General features: G+C 42.3%; 1 protein-coding gene across 3 annotated transcripts in view; it reads right to left on the bottom strand.

Annotated features, from left to right (window-relative positions):
• Nucleotides 1–16,976, bottom strand: part of SVEP1 (sushi, von Willebrand factor type A, EGF and pentraxin domain containing 1) — a gene marked incomplete at its 3' end in the record, with an annotated part of 122,972 nt that overhangs the window by 29,178 nt on the left and 76,818 nt on the right. For all 3 annotated transcript variants that reach the window (XM_079331661.1, XM_079331663.1, XM_079331662.1), the window contains exons 29-36: nt 9,504–9,627; nt 8,801–8,971; nt 7,288–7,461; nt 4,303–4,422; nt 3,393–3,569; nt 2,619–2,703; nt 2,113–2,304; nt 44–211 (exon numbers count right to left, since the gene is read on the bottom strand). In XM_079331661.1, coding sequence (XP_079187787.1) covers nt 44–211; nt 2,113–2,304; nt 2,619–2,703; nt 3,393–3,569; nt 4,303–4,422; nt 7,288–7,461; nt 8,801–8,971; nt 9,504–9,627 — 1,211 coding nt within the window. The remainder of the gene's footprint in view (nt 1–43; nt 212–2,112; nt 2,305–2,618; nt 2,704–3,392; nt 3,570–4,302; nt 4,423–7,287; nt 7,462–8,800; nt 8,972–9,503; nt 9,628–16,976) is intronic.

The following is a 16,976-nucleotide window of genomic DNA, read 5'->3' as shown; positions in this document are numbered from 1 at the left end:
TTACTCAACCTGAATATTAATCCGGTAGGGCTAATCTACATACCCTTCCTTACACGTGTAAGAGACCGTGTTTCCAAAAGTGAAGTTATCTCCATTGATGACCGCATCTTTGATGGCAGGAGGGGATCCACAAGACACGATGTTGCAAGCTGGTGGTGTGCTGTTCCAGTTCCCTGAAGATGCACAGACAAGCACAGAAGGTCCCTGAAGGCTGAGACACAAAGATCATTATTAAAGCTGCCATTTCATTCCAGGTGAGGGACACAGAGGGAAAGAGCTGCTTTATTTTCTGGGCCCAGTGACATTAAGGAGTCTTTCTCACTGACTTCAGTAGAGGCCAAAATCTCACCTTTTGTTCATGGAAAAACAATCTGATGCTATCAAAAAAAGCTGGTCTTCACACCAATTTGAAGAGCAACCTCAGAATTTCTAGTGGAGCCTCAATGCTTTGTGTAGACACACATTACTTCTGCTGTAGCTTTGCCCATCTTTGAGCACAAAAGAACTAAATATTTGTTTAGGCTTAAAAATTTACTTGTATGCCATCAGCATGCCAGTCTCGAGACTTGCAACTAGGCCACTGCCTGAGACCTGATTTACTCACAAACTTAAAAATATTATCTTCACCCAGGATGCTGAAGGAAATAATCCAGTTCAAGTTTGTTCATAAAAACACATTCAGTTCCTTCAGGAGGTAAAGGATTTTGCTTGAGTCAAGGGCCACATCCATTTGAAGTCAATGGTATTTTTTGGTTTCCTTAACTGTGACTCAAATGTCTGAACAGAGTGTGAGATACCCTGAGATGCCCTGGGTGAAACCCCTGGTCTCCAGCTGCTATGTCAGCTGTCTGTGGGTTCCCTGTAGGGCCCACATCATATCTGAGAGCCCTACACAGCAGTGCCTGATTCCCTGCAATTTGGTCTCAAATGGTATTAGATCCCCATGTCCAGCTGACTGAAATAAGTTAGTGGATAAGAACACTGACCTGTAATGTTTTACAAATTTGGAACAGGCCTTTGTCAGGGAAGTAGTGCTTTGCCTATCTGTGGCAATATGTTTAAGACTGAAAACACCTAAGAGGTGCTTGAAGGAAGAAACTGGGTCCAGAAATAATGCACAAGATGGACACAGTTTGAGAGGGCTTCCTCTAGAGTGGTAACCACAGGAGAGAGGACCTCTTTCACCAAGCTATGGTAGACAGGAAAAGACAAAGACTCAAAACTGATGTATTATTTGCTGCCTGTATGTCCAAAGTCCACAGTCAAAATCTCATAGATATTGATAAAAGCACTGCCTGGTTTAATGGGGTACAGATAAGCCCACAATGTGAATCTGTGACCTAACACTACATTGAAATGCAGCTGAGGTATCTATTTGTACTAGCACAACTAAAACATTCTCCAAAAGAACATAACTTACCTACCGGACTGCATCTGGACAAGGATATGATTGCAGCAGGAAAATGTAGAAAAAGTCATCCCTAAATAAGTCCATATGAGACCACTTATGTCAGAGTATATCTGCTAGATGTTACAAGCAGATATCAGGGAGGCAAAAATCTGCATGTGCATGCTTGGATATAGCATTATTGTGTTAATTTTTAATTCCGCCACATTAAAAATGTGTTTGCAGTATAATTCCTTACAAATATAAAACAGAACAAAGCCTTAGAATAAATTACTAGTACAAAGAGTTCAAGGAGTAAATTAATAACTTCCAGAAAGTTCCTTCACAAAAGGTGTTGTAAAGTAACAGCAAAAATAATATGAGCTGCAGTTGTAGAGGTGTAATGATCTTTAAAGAAAAATGAGAACTTTCAGAAATAATTAAAACTATTTTCCAAATATTCAAAATATTTTTGCAAGTTTGATGGTAAAATGTAAGCATTGCATATGTATATAAGCAAATCCTGAGTGACTTTTCTGAACTGCTCCAGTTCAAGCTAAAAAACAGAAAGTACCCTCAAGGTATAAAGGAGTCCTTTTCAATTTTGTTTTAGTATCTAATTATTCTGAGCAATGATCCCAGCTTTGTGTCTTTCAAATATAAGTCAGACCTAACGAGCACCACCTGTCACCTGCATTTGACTCATACATGTTTTGTGCATTTACCTATATCCATTGTCACAGGTGTATGATACAGAGGAAAGGTAGGCTGTGCCACTGAGTGTGTATTTTCCATTGCTGATATCCTGTGGGCTAGGGCACATCACCATTTCACAGGAGGGGGGAGCATGATTCCAAATGCCACTAGCAAGGCATAGAATTTCCTTTTCACCCACTAAGTTGTATCCATCATTGCATCTGCGTTAGAGGAAAAGAAATGCTGTCAAATACAATGCCTTGCATGTACAATATAATCAGCCATCCCTTCTTTCTCATCATCCACACCTGCATAAAGCAACTTTCTTTTCAGAGAACAGAGAAGTAGTATTGGAGTAAACATTCAGCTCTGCTAATGAACAGCCACTCTGTAACCAAATATCTTTCCATTATTTTAAGCCCATCTTGCTCCTCTCCTTCATTTCAACCAATCTCTCAACTCAGCCATACTCTTATTTGCTGCCAGATTGTCAATCAGTTATTAATACAGCACTTCACACATACTGAATTCCTACCTGTACACCACCTTATTATGGTATGTAAAATTTGAGCCAAAAATGGCACAGTTCTCTGGAATAACTGGAGCACCACAGGATATAGCTTTAAAAAGACAGGAATACAAGAGAGGTTGATATAACACAAACAAAAATGAACAGAAAATTAGGATTTGCTTTGCTTTCTCTGAAAAGATTTGAAGAAGTATAAAGCCCTAGGTAACAATGTGTTCTTGCCTAATCTGTAAATGACATTTAAGACTTTTTATCTGAATTCACCTTACTAAGAAATTGAACTATTTGGAAGAAGGTCGTTGTAACCACTCACAAACCACATGCTTAACTATCAAGAGATTACATATCTACCTAACTCTAAGGACCAAGTAATTGGTTTTTTGCTTAGACAGTCTTTGTCAACTCTTCACTTTACCTATTGCTTCACTGCATTTGTTCTGATTTTCTAAAGAAACAACTCCTGCTATTATAACTCATTAATTCCTTGAAAATGGAAGGCTGGGTGGAGAAGAATTAGATTTAGGAGAACACTTCTAATGCAAGGATTAGACTGAGTCTATGCCTCTGACGCATTGGAGAAACTGTGTAAGAGAGTACCCCTACAAAATGACAACTGGGCTTATGTCTTAAGAAAACAGACTTCAGGACTGAGATCCAGATCTGCTAGGACAGTGTTTTGTAAGCTGCCATGGTCTCTACAGACTCTTCACTATTACTCTGCCCTTCCTCTCTCTAATGTTAAAGTCACATTTTAGCATGCCTTCTCCCCAGGAACCACACCTTCACAGTAGGGCACGGGGTGGCTCCACTCTCCGGACTCCATGCAAGTAAGTTCTGTCACTCCTGTCAGCTGGAACCCTTCTTCACAGGAAAATGTGACTCGACTGCCAACACTGTAAGTATCCCCATATAAATGACCATGCTCTGGATTTCCTGGATTATGGCATTTCACGGGTTCTGAGGAGGAAGAGGGAAACTACGAATAATATAATTAAGTGTCAGGTTTTATGAACAAATTGCTGGAGATATCCTTGGAATTTGCTGAAAGTAGGAAGGCAAAGCACATGGAAAACACTCATAAGTAGTTTACGAACTTTTCTGTTTTATATGTAAGTGACACTGAAGACTCAAGCAACTAAGCTAATCTTGATATGGAAGAGCCCCCTCCAACTGAGTTTAAATTCATTGTCAGAAGCAAACACATCTTACAGTCATTTCTTCCTCTGTGAGGGAAAGTCCATTTTAGCATGTCCATCCCTAAACATGAAAATCACCCAGCTACCTTTTTCCCAACCTATGCCACTGTCTTGTTACCTTCATCCAAAGTTACTTTGTTTAATGTTTCCCCTAGCCCTACTCAGAAGCCTGTTTCAAAATATTTCTTTGCTGCACAGCTCTGCTCTGAGAACCGAAATACTGTGGCCTTCCCAGACCTTGTGGAGTGTGTGCAATAAGATTTTTGCATGTATGTATGTCTTGGAGCAGCATGCCAATGACAGCTGTATCTATACGGAGAGGTGAGTTTTCAAGAAACAAAAATGACACTTTATCAGTGCCTCATCCAGGCTAAACTGAACTGGAGATGAAAGCAAGCTGCTCTAGATATCAATTATTGTTTAGGAACTGGAAAGGAGGCACTGGCCTATACAGAGTCTTGGAACGGCTAGCGGGACATTTTTCTTTCCCATACCTGCACATTTTTTACCATCTCCTGTGTAAGGAGAGATGCAAGTGCAAACATAGGATCCATTTGTGTTGAGACAAGATGCGTGCTCATCACAGTCTGATCCAACAGCACATTCATCAACATCTGCAAAAAAAAAACAAACACACACTCATCAACACCAACAAAACAAACCCACAAAACCCACGTCTCTAGTGTGTTATTTGTAGCAATCATTTGCTTTAAATTTCAGTCTTATGTCAAGAGGAATTACTTTGAGTAGTATAATTAAAAATCACTTACTGCAATCACACTTTTGATCCATTAGGAAAAATACTTAATATGTAAACAAATATTTATAACTCACTGTAAAGTTTTATTATCGTTTTAAATATAGTTTTCTCAAGAGCATTGTACAAAATGAGAAAATCAGAGATTAACCTTCAGTCACTACTTCCACATAAAGTACCTGGTTTCCAAACTGCAAAAGAACAGATATTTTAAGTATTGTTTCTACTAGTCTGGGCAGACACTCTGAGGAAAGGCTCTTGCTTGGGAAATCCTCTATATCTCATCTTCCTACTTATAAGAAAGGAAAACTTAGCCAAGAGGGGAAATGCTCTGAAAATATTAGAGTCTCATCTTTGATGAAGAGAATCAGACTAGGCCCAAGAAGAGCCTGCAGTTGACAGAAAAATAAAAAACTAATTAAAAATATTAGTTATTATAATTAACCATTTACATGATTGCAGCATCTAAAAATCCTAATTGATAATCTATGTAGCTTGGTACTATGCAGAAAAAAAAAATTAAAAAAATCCCTCACTCCAGAATACTCATAAAATCTTTCAGTAAGGAAATGTCCTTGGTATGAAAACAATGAGTCAAAATTGAAAGGAGTCAGTTTCAAAGTATCTAACAGAAAAGTGTTGGTACTAAGGATTACTTTCTTTCTATAAATGTTCTTTTTTCAGGCTCAGAGAGAGAGGTAGAACAATTCTTCATCTAAATGCCCTGTTATAGGACACCTGTAAATCTAGGTGCAGACACACAGTTTGGGTCCTTTGCCCATTTCCAGTAAAAAAAACACTGGTTAAAAAAGCAAGACAATTTACTTAATTGGAAACTTCATTCTTCACTGCTGGGTGAGTCTGATCAGCATGAAAAGACCACAACACATTGGAAAGGAGTTCCTTTCTGATATGCAGCATGACAGCTGCACATTAATACCAAAACAGCTGCCAATTACACAAGTGCCAGGAGGATGCTAAGTGATACCACAGCAGAACTGGAATGACTGCTTCTTCTGTAATGTCTTGTTAGACAAGAGACTTCCAATAGGGTGAAAGTACGCTGTGAATCAGACCCTAACAGAACAAAAGGAATGCTTCAGGGCATAGGTGTGCCAGGTTTTGTCAGCACCTCCCTGAAGCATGAGTCAGAAAGGTAAATGGTGGGTCAGAATGCCAAATCCACTCCTGTTTTCATTTTCCCATTAGTTTGCTTTAAGATGAAACAAGGTAAGCTGGAAGGTGTGGCACAGGCTTTTTGCTTCTGGACATTGTGACTCCTACTGCATAGGAGTTGAACTATTTGGACAGCCTTGAAGCACCTGTGATGATGTTTGTAGATTCTGAAGGAGTGATGCTGGACAGGATGCTATGAAACCAGATGGATCCTACTCCAAAGTGAATTTTGGCAGAACTAAAAGACTTTTGGCCTTTCTTTTGCTTGTTTTGACTAGAAAAATTATGGAGTCAAATCAAACACAAATCTTGCCGTTTTTTTACCGTGCAACTCCCATTTGAGGCACGGCTAAGATCTAATACAACCAGTGATCCAAATACAGTCAGCTAGTAGATTGCAGCAGGGGTATGCTGTAGACATGGCCCCACACGAGCAGTGACACCGAGTCCTCTGGACACAGTTCAATGCCAGCTTGTCTCACCTTTATGCCACTGCACCTGGCCAGCTGACCAGCACCTACTTACACTGTGGCAACTGTGTGATCTATGTCCAAAAGTGCACTCCCAGCCCTCTCAATACTGCTTGCTGACAGGCATGTGTGACTCACCAAAAAAACCCCACACTGGAAAGAGGCTCAGAGAGCACTGGCAGAGGTGATCTGCCCATTAGGCTTAGGGAGTAAGGAGACAGCAAGGTGGCCTTTCTTTCAGGTAAACATTCAGGTAAATAGTTGAGTGGATCAACTGGCAGTGTAAATGGTTCTCCCTGAGTTCATTAGAGAGTGTGAATGTCTTTCTGAATCAGCCAGACCAGCATGGAGGAGTGGAAATTAATATAGTCAACAAGAGGTATAAATGTCAGACAAATACCAATGGGCTTGAGCTGAACTTAACCCACACATTCATTCCCAGCTACTGGGGATCTGCAAGGTCATGATGGTGAACATATTATAGAGCTTGATAATGGGAAGCACATTGAAATTGTGCCTAAACTGTATATTACAATTGCTGTATTTTGTTAAGTAACTTCAATTTGTTTCTGTTGTGCTATGCTGTATATTTTGCATCACTCTGCTTGATCGGAAATCCAGTGCAACATCTACTGTTTCAGCTGAGTAAATCTGGTACTAAGTACTACAATGTCCATGTGTGAGATATCTAAAAGACCCTGGTCGGAGAGCATGGGACACTGACAGCATGCTGGAGAACAAAATGCACAGGTCAAAGGCACAGGATGCAAGGATTGCAGGATGTGGAAAGAGAAAGGCTGGGAGTGCAATGCAGGCCTATATAATTTTATACATGTTTGATAAAGGCAGGCTGTGGGACATACAAGAGAATGGACAGGAAAAGGTCCCAGAATGTAGTCTTAGTTTCTCATAAGATTAAACGTGGTATTTCAGCAAAGTAAATATTTTGGATTATGACTCTGGGACTGTGGTTAGCCTCCACAATTTCGGAATGCATATCCACTCAGACCTAAGGGCACAGGAGAAGTGTAAGTAAGATTGTCAGCGCGTGCAGCCAAATGTATGGCACATCTTACCAAGGCAAGATGGTGAAATGCTGTTCCAGCTTCCATTGTCCAGGCAGAGCATCCTGGAGTCACCCAACAAGTAGTAGCCGCTGTTACAGTGATAAGTAACAGTACTGCCAGCAAAAAAGTCCTCGGCTGAATAAAATCCATTTTCTAGAGTTGGAGGCACTCCACAGCTGATTCCTGTGACATGAGCGAAAAGAGGGCACAGGCATTAGCAGAGCAAACACAAATCATCTTCAGAATAATTCCACATGAGAGCCATTACTACATATTTTGTCTCTGCAGCTGTACAATCCCATTAGCAAGAGGGCCCAGTCCTTTTTTGCAGTAGCTAATCAATTCCAGGCCTAGTGGAGAGTCTTGTTTTCTGGGCATTTCTTAATAAGAGCCTTAACAGGACTCTCCAGCTCCTGCTAAGAAAATCTTGCTAGCTCTGGAGGAGACATCTGTGGCTGAGACCCTTCAGTCACAAAACACTTGTGATAAATATCCCATGATGAGTTATAAAGAAAAAGGAAAACTGAGGTTGCCTTGCTGGAGGTTGTTGTTATTTCCCTTTGCTGAAAAGCAAGGGATTGCAATGTTTAAACACTGCAAAAGTAACCAACAGAGACAGCTAAGAGTTACAGTACTAGCCTGAGACAAGGAAGTGCATGAACAACGGAGAGATTGAAACTGACCTCACATACAACCCTGAGTATAGTAAATAAGCCCATCTGATCCCATTGTGCCAGCAGGAGGCATCCCTGTACCTGCCTGACAAGAGGTTTTTATTTATTCTAGAAGAGTTGCTTCTGTACATCTTTGTCTCAATCAAAAGGCTTGAACTTATTCCAACAGCTACAGAGCTCATCTTTGTAGCTACATGAGTTATAGCAAGTCTGCTTCTGGAGTTAATTTACTATTCTACTGAAACAAAAAATGTAATCGGCTCCACCACAAGCAGCTGTAGTCATATGTGCAGTCACAACAAAGGAGGACCAAAGGAAAGAACAAAACAGGACCAGTAATCATAGAATCAAAAGAAACTTGGCAGCCTGAATGCATAGAGCTCAGTCTCTGAGGAAATTCTGTAAATCTTGGAGCACTTCCAAGTCCTAATAGAAATATCTGCTGCCTTTAAAGAAATTAGTTAATGGTTTACTCAAGTCAAGGCTTCTACTTCAAAGCAGACATTCTCAGTGACATCTAAAAATCACAGAGATACTCTAGCATTTCCTGTGTATCTTCCACACTCCTGATGCCATTGGGGAGCAAAGTACCAGATTACTGATCCAAATGGACTAATTTCTCTAACGTCCATGGGTGTTAGAAACTGAAAACATGTAAGAACCCAATCATGATACACTTTCGGCTCAGCAAAACATGAATTTAGTTTTAAGCATATATGTAAGATGATGCTGTAACATAGATGGATCCAAGTGCATGATAGCTGCAAAAAACCCAGTCCATGAATAGTGACAGGATTCAAATAAACACTAGGGTTTCCTAATCCTGCCAGCCCACTGACACAACTCACTTTCACATCGGGGAAAAGGCCGTGTCCACTGTCCCAGGTTAAGGCAGTGTTGAACAGAGTTTCCCACTATCTGGAATCCTGGGTCACAGGAAAGGCTCACTTTTGACCCTGGTTTTAAATCAGCAGAAGAGGCTCGCAGATGTGGTATAGATCCTTGCAAAGATGGACAATCTATGGACAAAATATATGCACACAGTAAGAGCTAAAGCTAAAATGAGCTGAAATGAATAAATAGCTCATGTGATTGTTTGATCCTCTATAAGTTTATCAAGGAAAAAGCTTTTGGAAATGTAACGCATGCTACATCCCAAATGGGTCCAAAGGGTTTTGAGAATCATCAACATATAAAATCAGAAAAGGAATCTACAGAAAAAGAAGCAAGGAGGCAGCAGGGATTTTATTACTATATAATTATTCTCAGAATAAAAGGCAGGATTTTTTTTTTTTCTGATCCAGTACCATCTTCACTCTTTTCTCATCCCAATTCAGGAAGCAATAAATTTTTGTCAGAGATTTCAATGAACTTTTGTTACAAACCCCTGGAATTTGAAGAATGAAGGACTGCGTGTTCTAACCCTCAAGTGATCCAAATAATTTATTCAAGGTTAGTGGAGCAAAGGTTGCAAGTTAGCTAGTTGACCCCATAAAAGAGTCTTGTAGTACTATTCAGAAAAAAATAGGTTCTAGGAAGTAAAGTTCTAACCAGCACAAAATATACTCTTGTAATCTATCTTCACTCTTCCAACAACTCCTGGCAGGAAGTCTGGCCAGGCTAGTACATTTCCTTTTTGCAGTTCTTCTGGACAGGATGTAGCCAGAGATTCTACCTAAGGATTTAAAACAGTTGGTTAGGTGATGTTTAAGGACAGTATAGGAAAAGAATATTAAAAAAAAAAAAAAAATTCCCTTCATGCATGCAGGCACTAGAACAGATGCTTGAGGGAGCAATGCTCATCTTTTCCAGCACAAGAGGTTCCTGGCTGAAGTACTTATTATTCTGTTCTTATAACCCATCTAGCTATGGACAGCTCATGCTGAGTCACTACCTGAAGGACTACTTGACATACAAACAAGGTATTGGACACAGCTCTTGAGACACAATTGCATTTGTTAGTGTAAAAGAAAAACACACCTACATCACAGAAAAAGACAGTAATGAGGATACAACCTGAAGAGAACACTTATCTATTTGCAGAAAATGTCAACTAGGAAACAAAAGGAACTTAATGTTCAAGACCTGTATTATGAAAACTCCTAGCACTGCACCACGTATAAGGGACAGAAATACAAAAAAAGAGCAGCTTAATAAGGCAATTAGCTGTTTCCAGAACACAGTTTTTGTGAACTGAATTAACTAGACTCTCTAAAACAGTGTAGGCAAGGCCCAGCCAAAGTGAGACAGGGGCATAACTAATGGAGTATAGAAACAAGAACTATACAGGTCAGCTAAGTACAGGAGGAATAAAGGAACACACTATTAGACCAACAGCAGATTAGTATCTTAAGAGAAGGTCTGATGGAAGTTTTTCTCTAATGGAAAAGTTTTCTCAGGTGGTTGATTGGCTTCTGTCAAGTTTCCAGTGGATGAAATTAACTACCAATAATAATGTGTCTACACTGTCTATCCTTGTGAGAAGGAAAGGTACATCATGAACTTGGAGTGATTTGTTCTCATATTGTCCCTATTCTGAACTCATTGAGGCAGATTGGATTTTTCTATAATCAGTATAGCTGGAGAAGAAACCGACTGTTCTCTGTTTATTCTGAGGCTGTTTCTAAGTTCTTGTTTCAGTAATCTATGCCAATGGAAACTGTTTAGGCCAAAGGCTGCAAACAAATTGCAAGGAAACTGCACAAAAAAAATTCCAGTGTGGGAACCAATTTTGGGAATAAACCCCTTCAAGACATATGATGAAAAATGAAGGACCAGAAAGGACCTCACAGTTCCCTACACATTACTCATGAGAGGAATGTTACATTTGTCTTTACAAACAAACTGTAGATCTGTAGGTAGGTAAAGTTAACACCTATAGATAAAAGAAACAATGGGAGGGATTACACTGATTGATGAATGGAAGAAGAGATTTGCCTTTACAAACAAACTGTAGGTTAGCTGGTAAATAAAATTGGGTAACAAAAGATGAAAGAAGCAACGGGGAGGGGGAAAACTGAATTCTACAAGAATTAAAAATTAAAAGGGAGGGTTATACATTAGAGGGGAATGTCAGGTGTCAGGCGTTCCGGGAAGTCTGTGCCTCTCGAGTACCTCAGCCAATGGGGAAAGAGAGAGGGAAAGCGGCCAGGAAGTTAGGATAAAAAGGGAGGCTGTGTCCTCCAAAAATTTGAGAGATCCCAGGGGAATGCCCCATGGCCTCTCCCTTTATTCGAATAAAGCAAAAAGGACTCCTCTGTCTCCTTTTTGGACATAAACCTCTGGTGTTTGTGGGTTAATTTCCCTTACAACTGGGGGCTCGTGTCCGGGATATTTCCACCGTCCGGGGCGGCAGGCAGCGGTGGAGCTGAAGGCGCCTCACCCAGTTTCGGTGATCAGCTCCCCGGGTGCCGGCTGGCACCGGGCGATCGATTGGGTTCCCGAGACTGTCCAGGAGACAGACGAGTGGCGGACCAGGGGTCCGTGAAGCGTCCGCAGGGAAGGACCACTGAAAATCTCACCGGTGAGTAAAATGGGATCCTCGGAGAGCAAACCTGGTAGGGCGCCCATGGAGGGCAGCACAGGTGAAACGGGGAACCCATGGAGAGTTGGAAGGGTGAAGCCGGGAAAGGGATGCTGCAAAAAGGATCCCATAATACCCCCGGAGAGTCCCTTGGGGAGAATGCTGAGGTCTTGAGACAGATTGTATATTCACCCGGAAGTAACTATGGGAATTATGATAAAATACTGTTATTTTGTGTGGCCAGAGTATAAGCTGTCAAAGGGGCTTATAAGGCCATGTTATATAGATGCCCTGGGGGGCAACCAGTGAGGTCGAGAAGGGGTCTCGATAATCCATGCCCTGGGGGGGCAATACGGGAAATCGAGAAGGGATCTCGATAGTCCATGCCCTGAGGGGCAAAAAGGGGAGTCGAGAGAGGGTCTCGACAGCGGCGGTTGGATGGAGAGTGTTTGTGTGTTGGAAGAGAATTGAGGAGGAGTGTGTGATAGGTATGGGTGAGGCAATGAGCAGCAGGTCCGAGCACGGAGCTGCGGGACCAGGAACACGGGCTGGGGCTGTGGGGCTGCCGGGGCTCAGCGCGGGGCTGTGCCTGACCCCGCCAGCCCCGGGCAGGGCCAGCAGTGTCCACTGGCCCCCGTGAGGCTCGGGGTGCCCCGGCCCCGTAAGGTTTGGGGTGCCCAGCCGCCTGTGCTGCTGCGGGCCTTGCTCGCTGGGAGCGTCGGTGGGGGAGGAGCTGTGTTTGCACTGTGACAGGACGCAAACTGGCTCTGGTATACCGTGTGTGATGAAGAGAGGGAGAACGAGAATAAAGGAATATATGGGAAATGCAGATTGTACGTGAGAAGATTAGGATTCTGTTTCAAGGATTTTGTGAGTTTTGCTGGAAAATACAAGTAATACAGGGAAAGCCATGGAAATTTGCTAAATGTGTGGGAGGGGTTTAAAAAGCATGAGTTTCTGATTGCTCCTCATTGTGACTGTAATTTACTGGGAAGAGATTTGATGACTAGAATGGGAAAGCAAATTAGTTTTGTAAAAAGTAACAAGAGTAAAAAAAAAAAAAAAAAAGTAACACAGAGTCTGTGTTACTGTCTGTAATATCTTTATGTAAAATGTCTGGTAGGATTTATGCTGAAATGCAGCTGCAGAGATATACGAAGTTTGTTTAGGCAAGCTTTGCAGAAAATATTAAGAGTTTACTCCACCCTCAGGAGTTAAGCTGTTGCAACATGTAGATGATTTGCTGTTATCGGGGGAGCAGAAAGAGGTGGTTGAGGAGAGAGTCAGATATTTGGGACGCCTTCTGACTGAGGGGTTGTAGTGTGTTGGTCCAGAAGGAGTGCAGGGGATTTTTGCCCCAGACTGACAAGGGGTTGCGGAAATTTTTGGAGTTGGTGGGGGACTGCGGAGCTTGGATCGAGGATTTTTCTGTTGTGGCTAGACCTTTGTGTAACTTTTTAACCCAGAGCGGTCCTGGTGTTGTGATTTGGACACCAGAAGTGGAGCAGTGCTTTGGAAAATTGAGGGATGGATTGGTTGGTGCTCTGGTCTTGGCTCTTCTGGACGCAGAAAAGGAATTTCAACTACATGTGGGTGTTGAGCTGGGTCATGCTAAAGGAATTTTCGTGTAAGAGAATGAGGAACACAGAGGCCTGTCGCCTGTTTTTCTGAGTTGTTAACCCAGCGGCCAGAGGCTGGCTCCATTGTCTGCAGAAACTGTGACCACAGCTCTGATAGGGGCTGACAAGGGGAGGGTATGTGATTGTAAAAAGTTTAGCATCAGATTAAAGCTTTGTTAACTGAGAGAACCTCTATGTGGATGACGAGTACTCGATTATTACAATATGAATCTTGTTTAATGGAACAGGAGGATTTAGAATTTAAAAATAGGAAAATTTTAATCCAGCCTCCTGTTTGAATGGCCCCGAAGAAAGGGGGAGACAGGAGGAAAGCCATGATTGTATCCAGGTTATAGATCTCCAGACTAGAGCTACGGAAGATTTGAGAGATAATCCCTGGCCTGAGGGAGAGAATGTGTTCATCGATGGGTCGTCAAGAGTAATAAAAGGGAAGCGTTTTACAGGATACTCTATCGTGAATGGCAAACAATTAAAGGAAGGGGGGAGGTTACCGCCCACCTGGTCAGCCCAGACAGCTGAGCTGTATGTGCTTATCAGAGCCTGTGAGTTATACCGGGATAAGACAGTGAATGTTTTTACCGATTCTAAATATGCTTATGGGGTGATACATGCATTTGGGAAACTGTGGGAAGAACGAGGTTTATTAAATTCTAGGGGAAAGACGTTAGCCCATGAAAACTTAGTCTCTCGCCTATTGGAGGTAGTGAATTTACCAAAAAGGGTGGCAATTAATCCACATTAAGGGGTATTAGGCAGGGTACTCAGAGGAGGCAATAGGAAACCGATTGGCTGATGAAGAAGCTCGGAAAGCTGCATTGTTGACAGAAATCTCTAAGATACTCCCCTTACTATCAGTAACTGCACCGCTGCCAGAGAAACTGTCTTTCCCACCAGAAGAACTCGAGAGAATTAAAAAAACTGGAGCAGAAGAAAGAGGAAACAATTGGTTTACAAGGGATGGGAGGCAGTGAATCCCAAAAGCTCTGGCCTTACAATTGTTAAAACAACTTCATGAAGGGAGTCATTGGGGCTCTCGAGGGTTGGCAGAAGCCTTCCTAAAAATGTATGCTGCTGTGGGTCTTTTTTAGCTTGACAAAACGAGCTATTGAGGGTTGTTTGACTTGTGCTAAAACCAATAACAAGGTTACAAAGAAACTTGCCAGGGGAGGGAGGCCTTGGGCTGTACGTCCCTTCCAGAGATGTCAGGTGGATTTTACTGAAATGCCCCGAGTGGCAAGGTTTAAATATCTTCCGGTAGTAGTATGTCAATTAACAGGCTGGCCAGAAGCATTCCCTACTGTTTCAGCAACTACAGGATCAGTTGTTAAAGTATTTCTGGAACAAATAATTCCAAAATATGGAATTGTGGAAGCAATAGACTCAGATAGGAGAACTCATTTTACAGGAAAAATTCCTCAAGGAGTTATGGCTGCTTTAGGGATACAATGGAACCTGCACACCCCCTGGCACCCCCAAAGTTCGGGTCGGGTTGAAAGAATAAATGGAGAAATAAAAAAACACCTTCTGAAGCTGGTGATAGAAACCAAGATGCCATGGGTACGGCTCCTGCCCCTGGCTTTGGCAAGAATGAGGGCCAGACCCAGGGAAGATATTCAATTATCTCCCTTTGAGTTAATGTTTGGAATTCCTTATCCTTGCAACTCTCAGCCTAGTGGGGGGATAGAGATAAGTGATGTGCATTTAAAACATGATGTGTCTTAGCTACTGTCTCTTGTGAAATCTCTTCGACAGGAGGCTCAGCTGGCACAGACCCTGGCTTTGGACTTTGCTGTTCACAACATCCAGCCAGGAGATTGGGTCCTAGTTAAGGAGTATAAAGAAGCACTGCTGGTGGTGAAGTGGCGTGGACCTTTCCAGGTGTTGCTGACCACAGAAACAGCAGTCAAGACAGCTGAACACGGGTGGACCCATCACACTCGAGTCAAGGTCTCTAAGGCCCCAGAGATTTGGACATCTCAGCTGGAGGAGAAGGATGGGAAGCCGCGACTGACACTCCGCAGGGGCAGACTGGAGCAGTAGCAAGTGCGTCGACATCGAGGGAAGCCTCGTGTGCCTACCCACGGACTGCCTGCTGAAATAAGTTTGTGTGGGCATCCCACCTCTCACATCTCCAGTCACTGGGGGGCCAGCCCTTTGCTGTCACTGTTTTCCTTTACATTAAGCTGTTTCTGTGCCTTCACTCACCACAGGTGCAGAAGACAAAGTGAAAGTAAAAATTAGGTTAGGGAATTACATAACCCAGTTAGAATGTTTCTCTTAGTGATCTTACCTTTATACTGTCAGTTAGGATGGGGCCAGGAATGGGAAAATAAGTTTTTAACCTTAGGAGAAGAAGTAGCAAAAACCTTTAACCTTAGCAATTGCTGGGTCTGTGAGGGGCCAGGAGGATCTGAAAACTGGCCATGGGTGGCCAGCCCAGTCGAACCTAAATGGTGGGTTAGCACCCTGAGTGAAGTCCATAATGGAACAGGATTCTGGGATGAAGAAGGAAGTCCATGGCGGCTTCATTCTTCTGAAAGAGGCACTTATTGTCTAAATAGAACAGGAAGCATATACGTGGGGAAAAGTGTTTGTGACTGGACTTTATCTTTGGGTTTAGATTGTTGGACCCCCAAATGCCTTCCTTATGATTGTTCCAGATATCAGGGCAGATGGAATCAAACTCATGTTAAGCTCTCAAATGGTAGCTGGGTAAAGTGTTCCTACCATACTTACCAGAAAGATTTGGAAGGCTGTAAAGCAGTGGAGAGGGATAAGTTTTTTGACTCCTTATTTTTAAGCTGCCCCTGAGATAATTCCACAAGTAGGACACATGTTGTTCGTGACTATCAGTGGAAGTGGCAACACCAGAATGGAACTCGAACTCTTTTTAGCAGGTTCTGGTCCCAATCTAATAAAACAGATCTGGGATGTAACTGCAGCTGGAAACCTCATGTGGGAGCATGGAAGTGCAAATACTGTGATTCTTATGGTGGGGCAACTATTCTTGGGTGACTACTAGGCCCAGGAAGCAAGCTGTATTTTGACCCCCCAGTAGATCATGAAAATTGGGAAGGTCCCTTTGCCAACGGGACGTGGGCTTTAAAGGGGCATTACTGGATTTGTGGCCAATATGCCTATCGCAGGTTACCCCCAAACTGGTCAGAAATATGTTATGTGGGGTATATCAGACCACTGTTCTTTCTGCTACCACAAGTTCAGGGAAACCAGTTAGGATTCAAGGTATATGATGATCTAATCAGGGAAAAGCGGTCAATTGATGTATCCTTGGCTGGGGGGAGCACCCAAAAGTGGGGTAATGATGAGTGGCCACCTGAACAAATCATACAACACTATGGCCCAGCCACTTGGAATCCTAGTGAATTAATATCAGGTGCCGGAGAACCCATTTATAATTTAAATCGGATAATTAGGTTACAAGCTGTCTTTGAAATAGTAAGTAACCAGACAGCTACAGCTCTTGACCTTCTTGCTGACCAATCTACTCAGATGAGAAATGCAATATTTCAACACCGGATGGTATTAGACTACTTATTAGCAGAAGAAGGGGGTGTGTGTGGCAAATTAAATGACTCAAACTGCTGTTTGCAAATAGATGACAATGGAAAGATGGTGAAACAAATAGCAAAAGGAATAAAAAAGTTAGCTCATGTACCTGTCCAAACATGGAAAGGATGGGAATGGGACATGTTTTCATGGCTACCTGGTGGGCTGTGGGTTAAACAACTGCTTTTTTTCCTCTTATGTGCTGCAGCAACTCTAATCTTTTTACCATGCATGATCCCTTGCTTAATACAACTTATTCAACATGTGATCAAGGGGATGCAGGTTATAGCCATG

Source organism: Erithacus rubecula (genome assembly GCF_903797595.1).
Source record: "Erithacus rubecula genome assembly, contig: SUPER_Z_unloc_6, whole genome shotgun sequence".
NCBI lineage: Eukaryota > Metazoa > Chordata > Aves > Passeriformes > Muscicapidae > Erithacus > Erithacus rubecula.
This window is presented reverse-complemented; position numbering and strand designations above follow the sequence as displayed.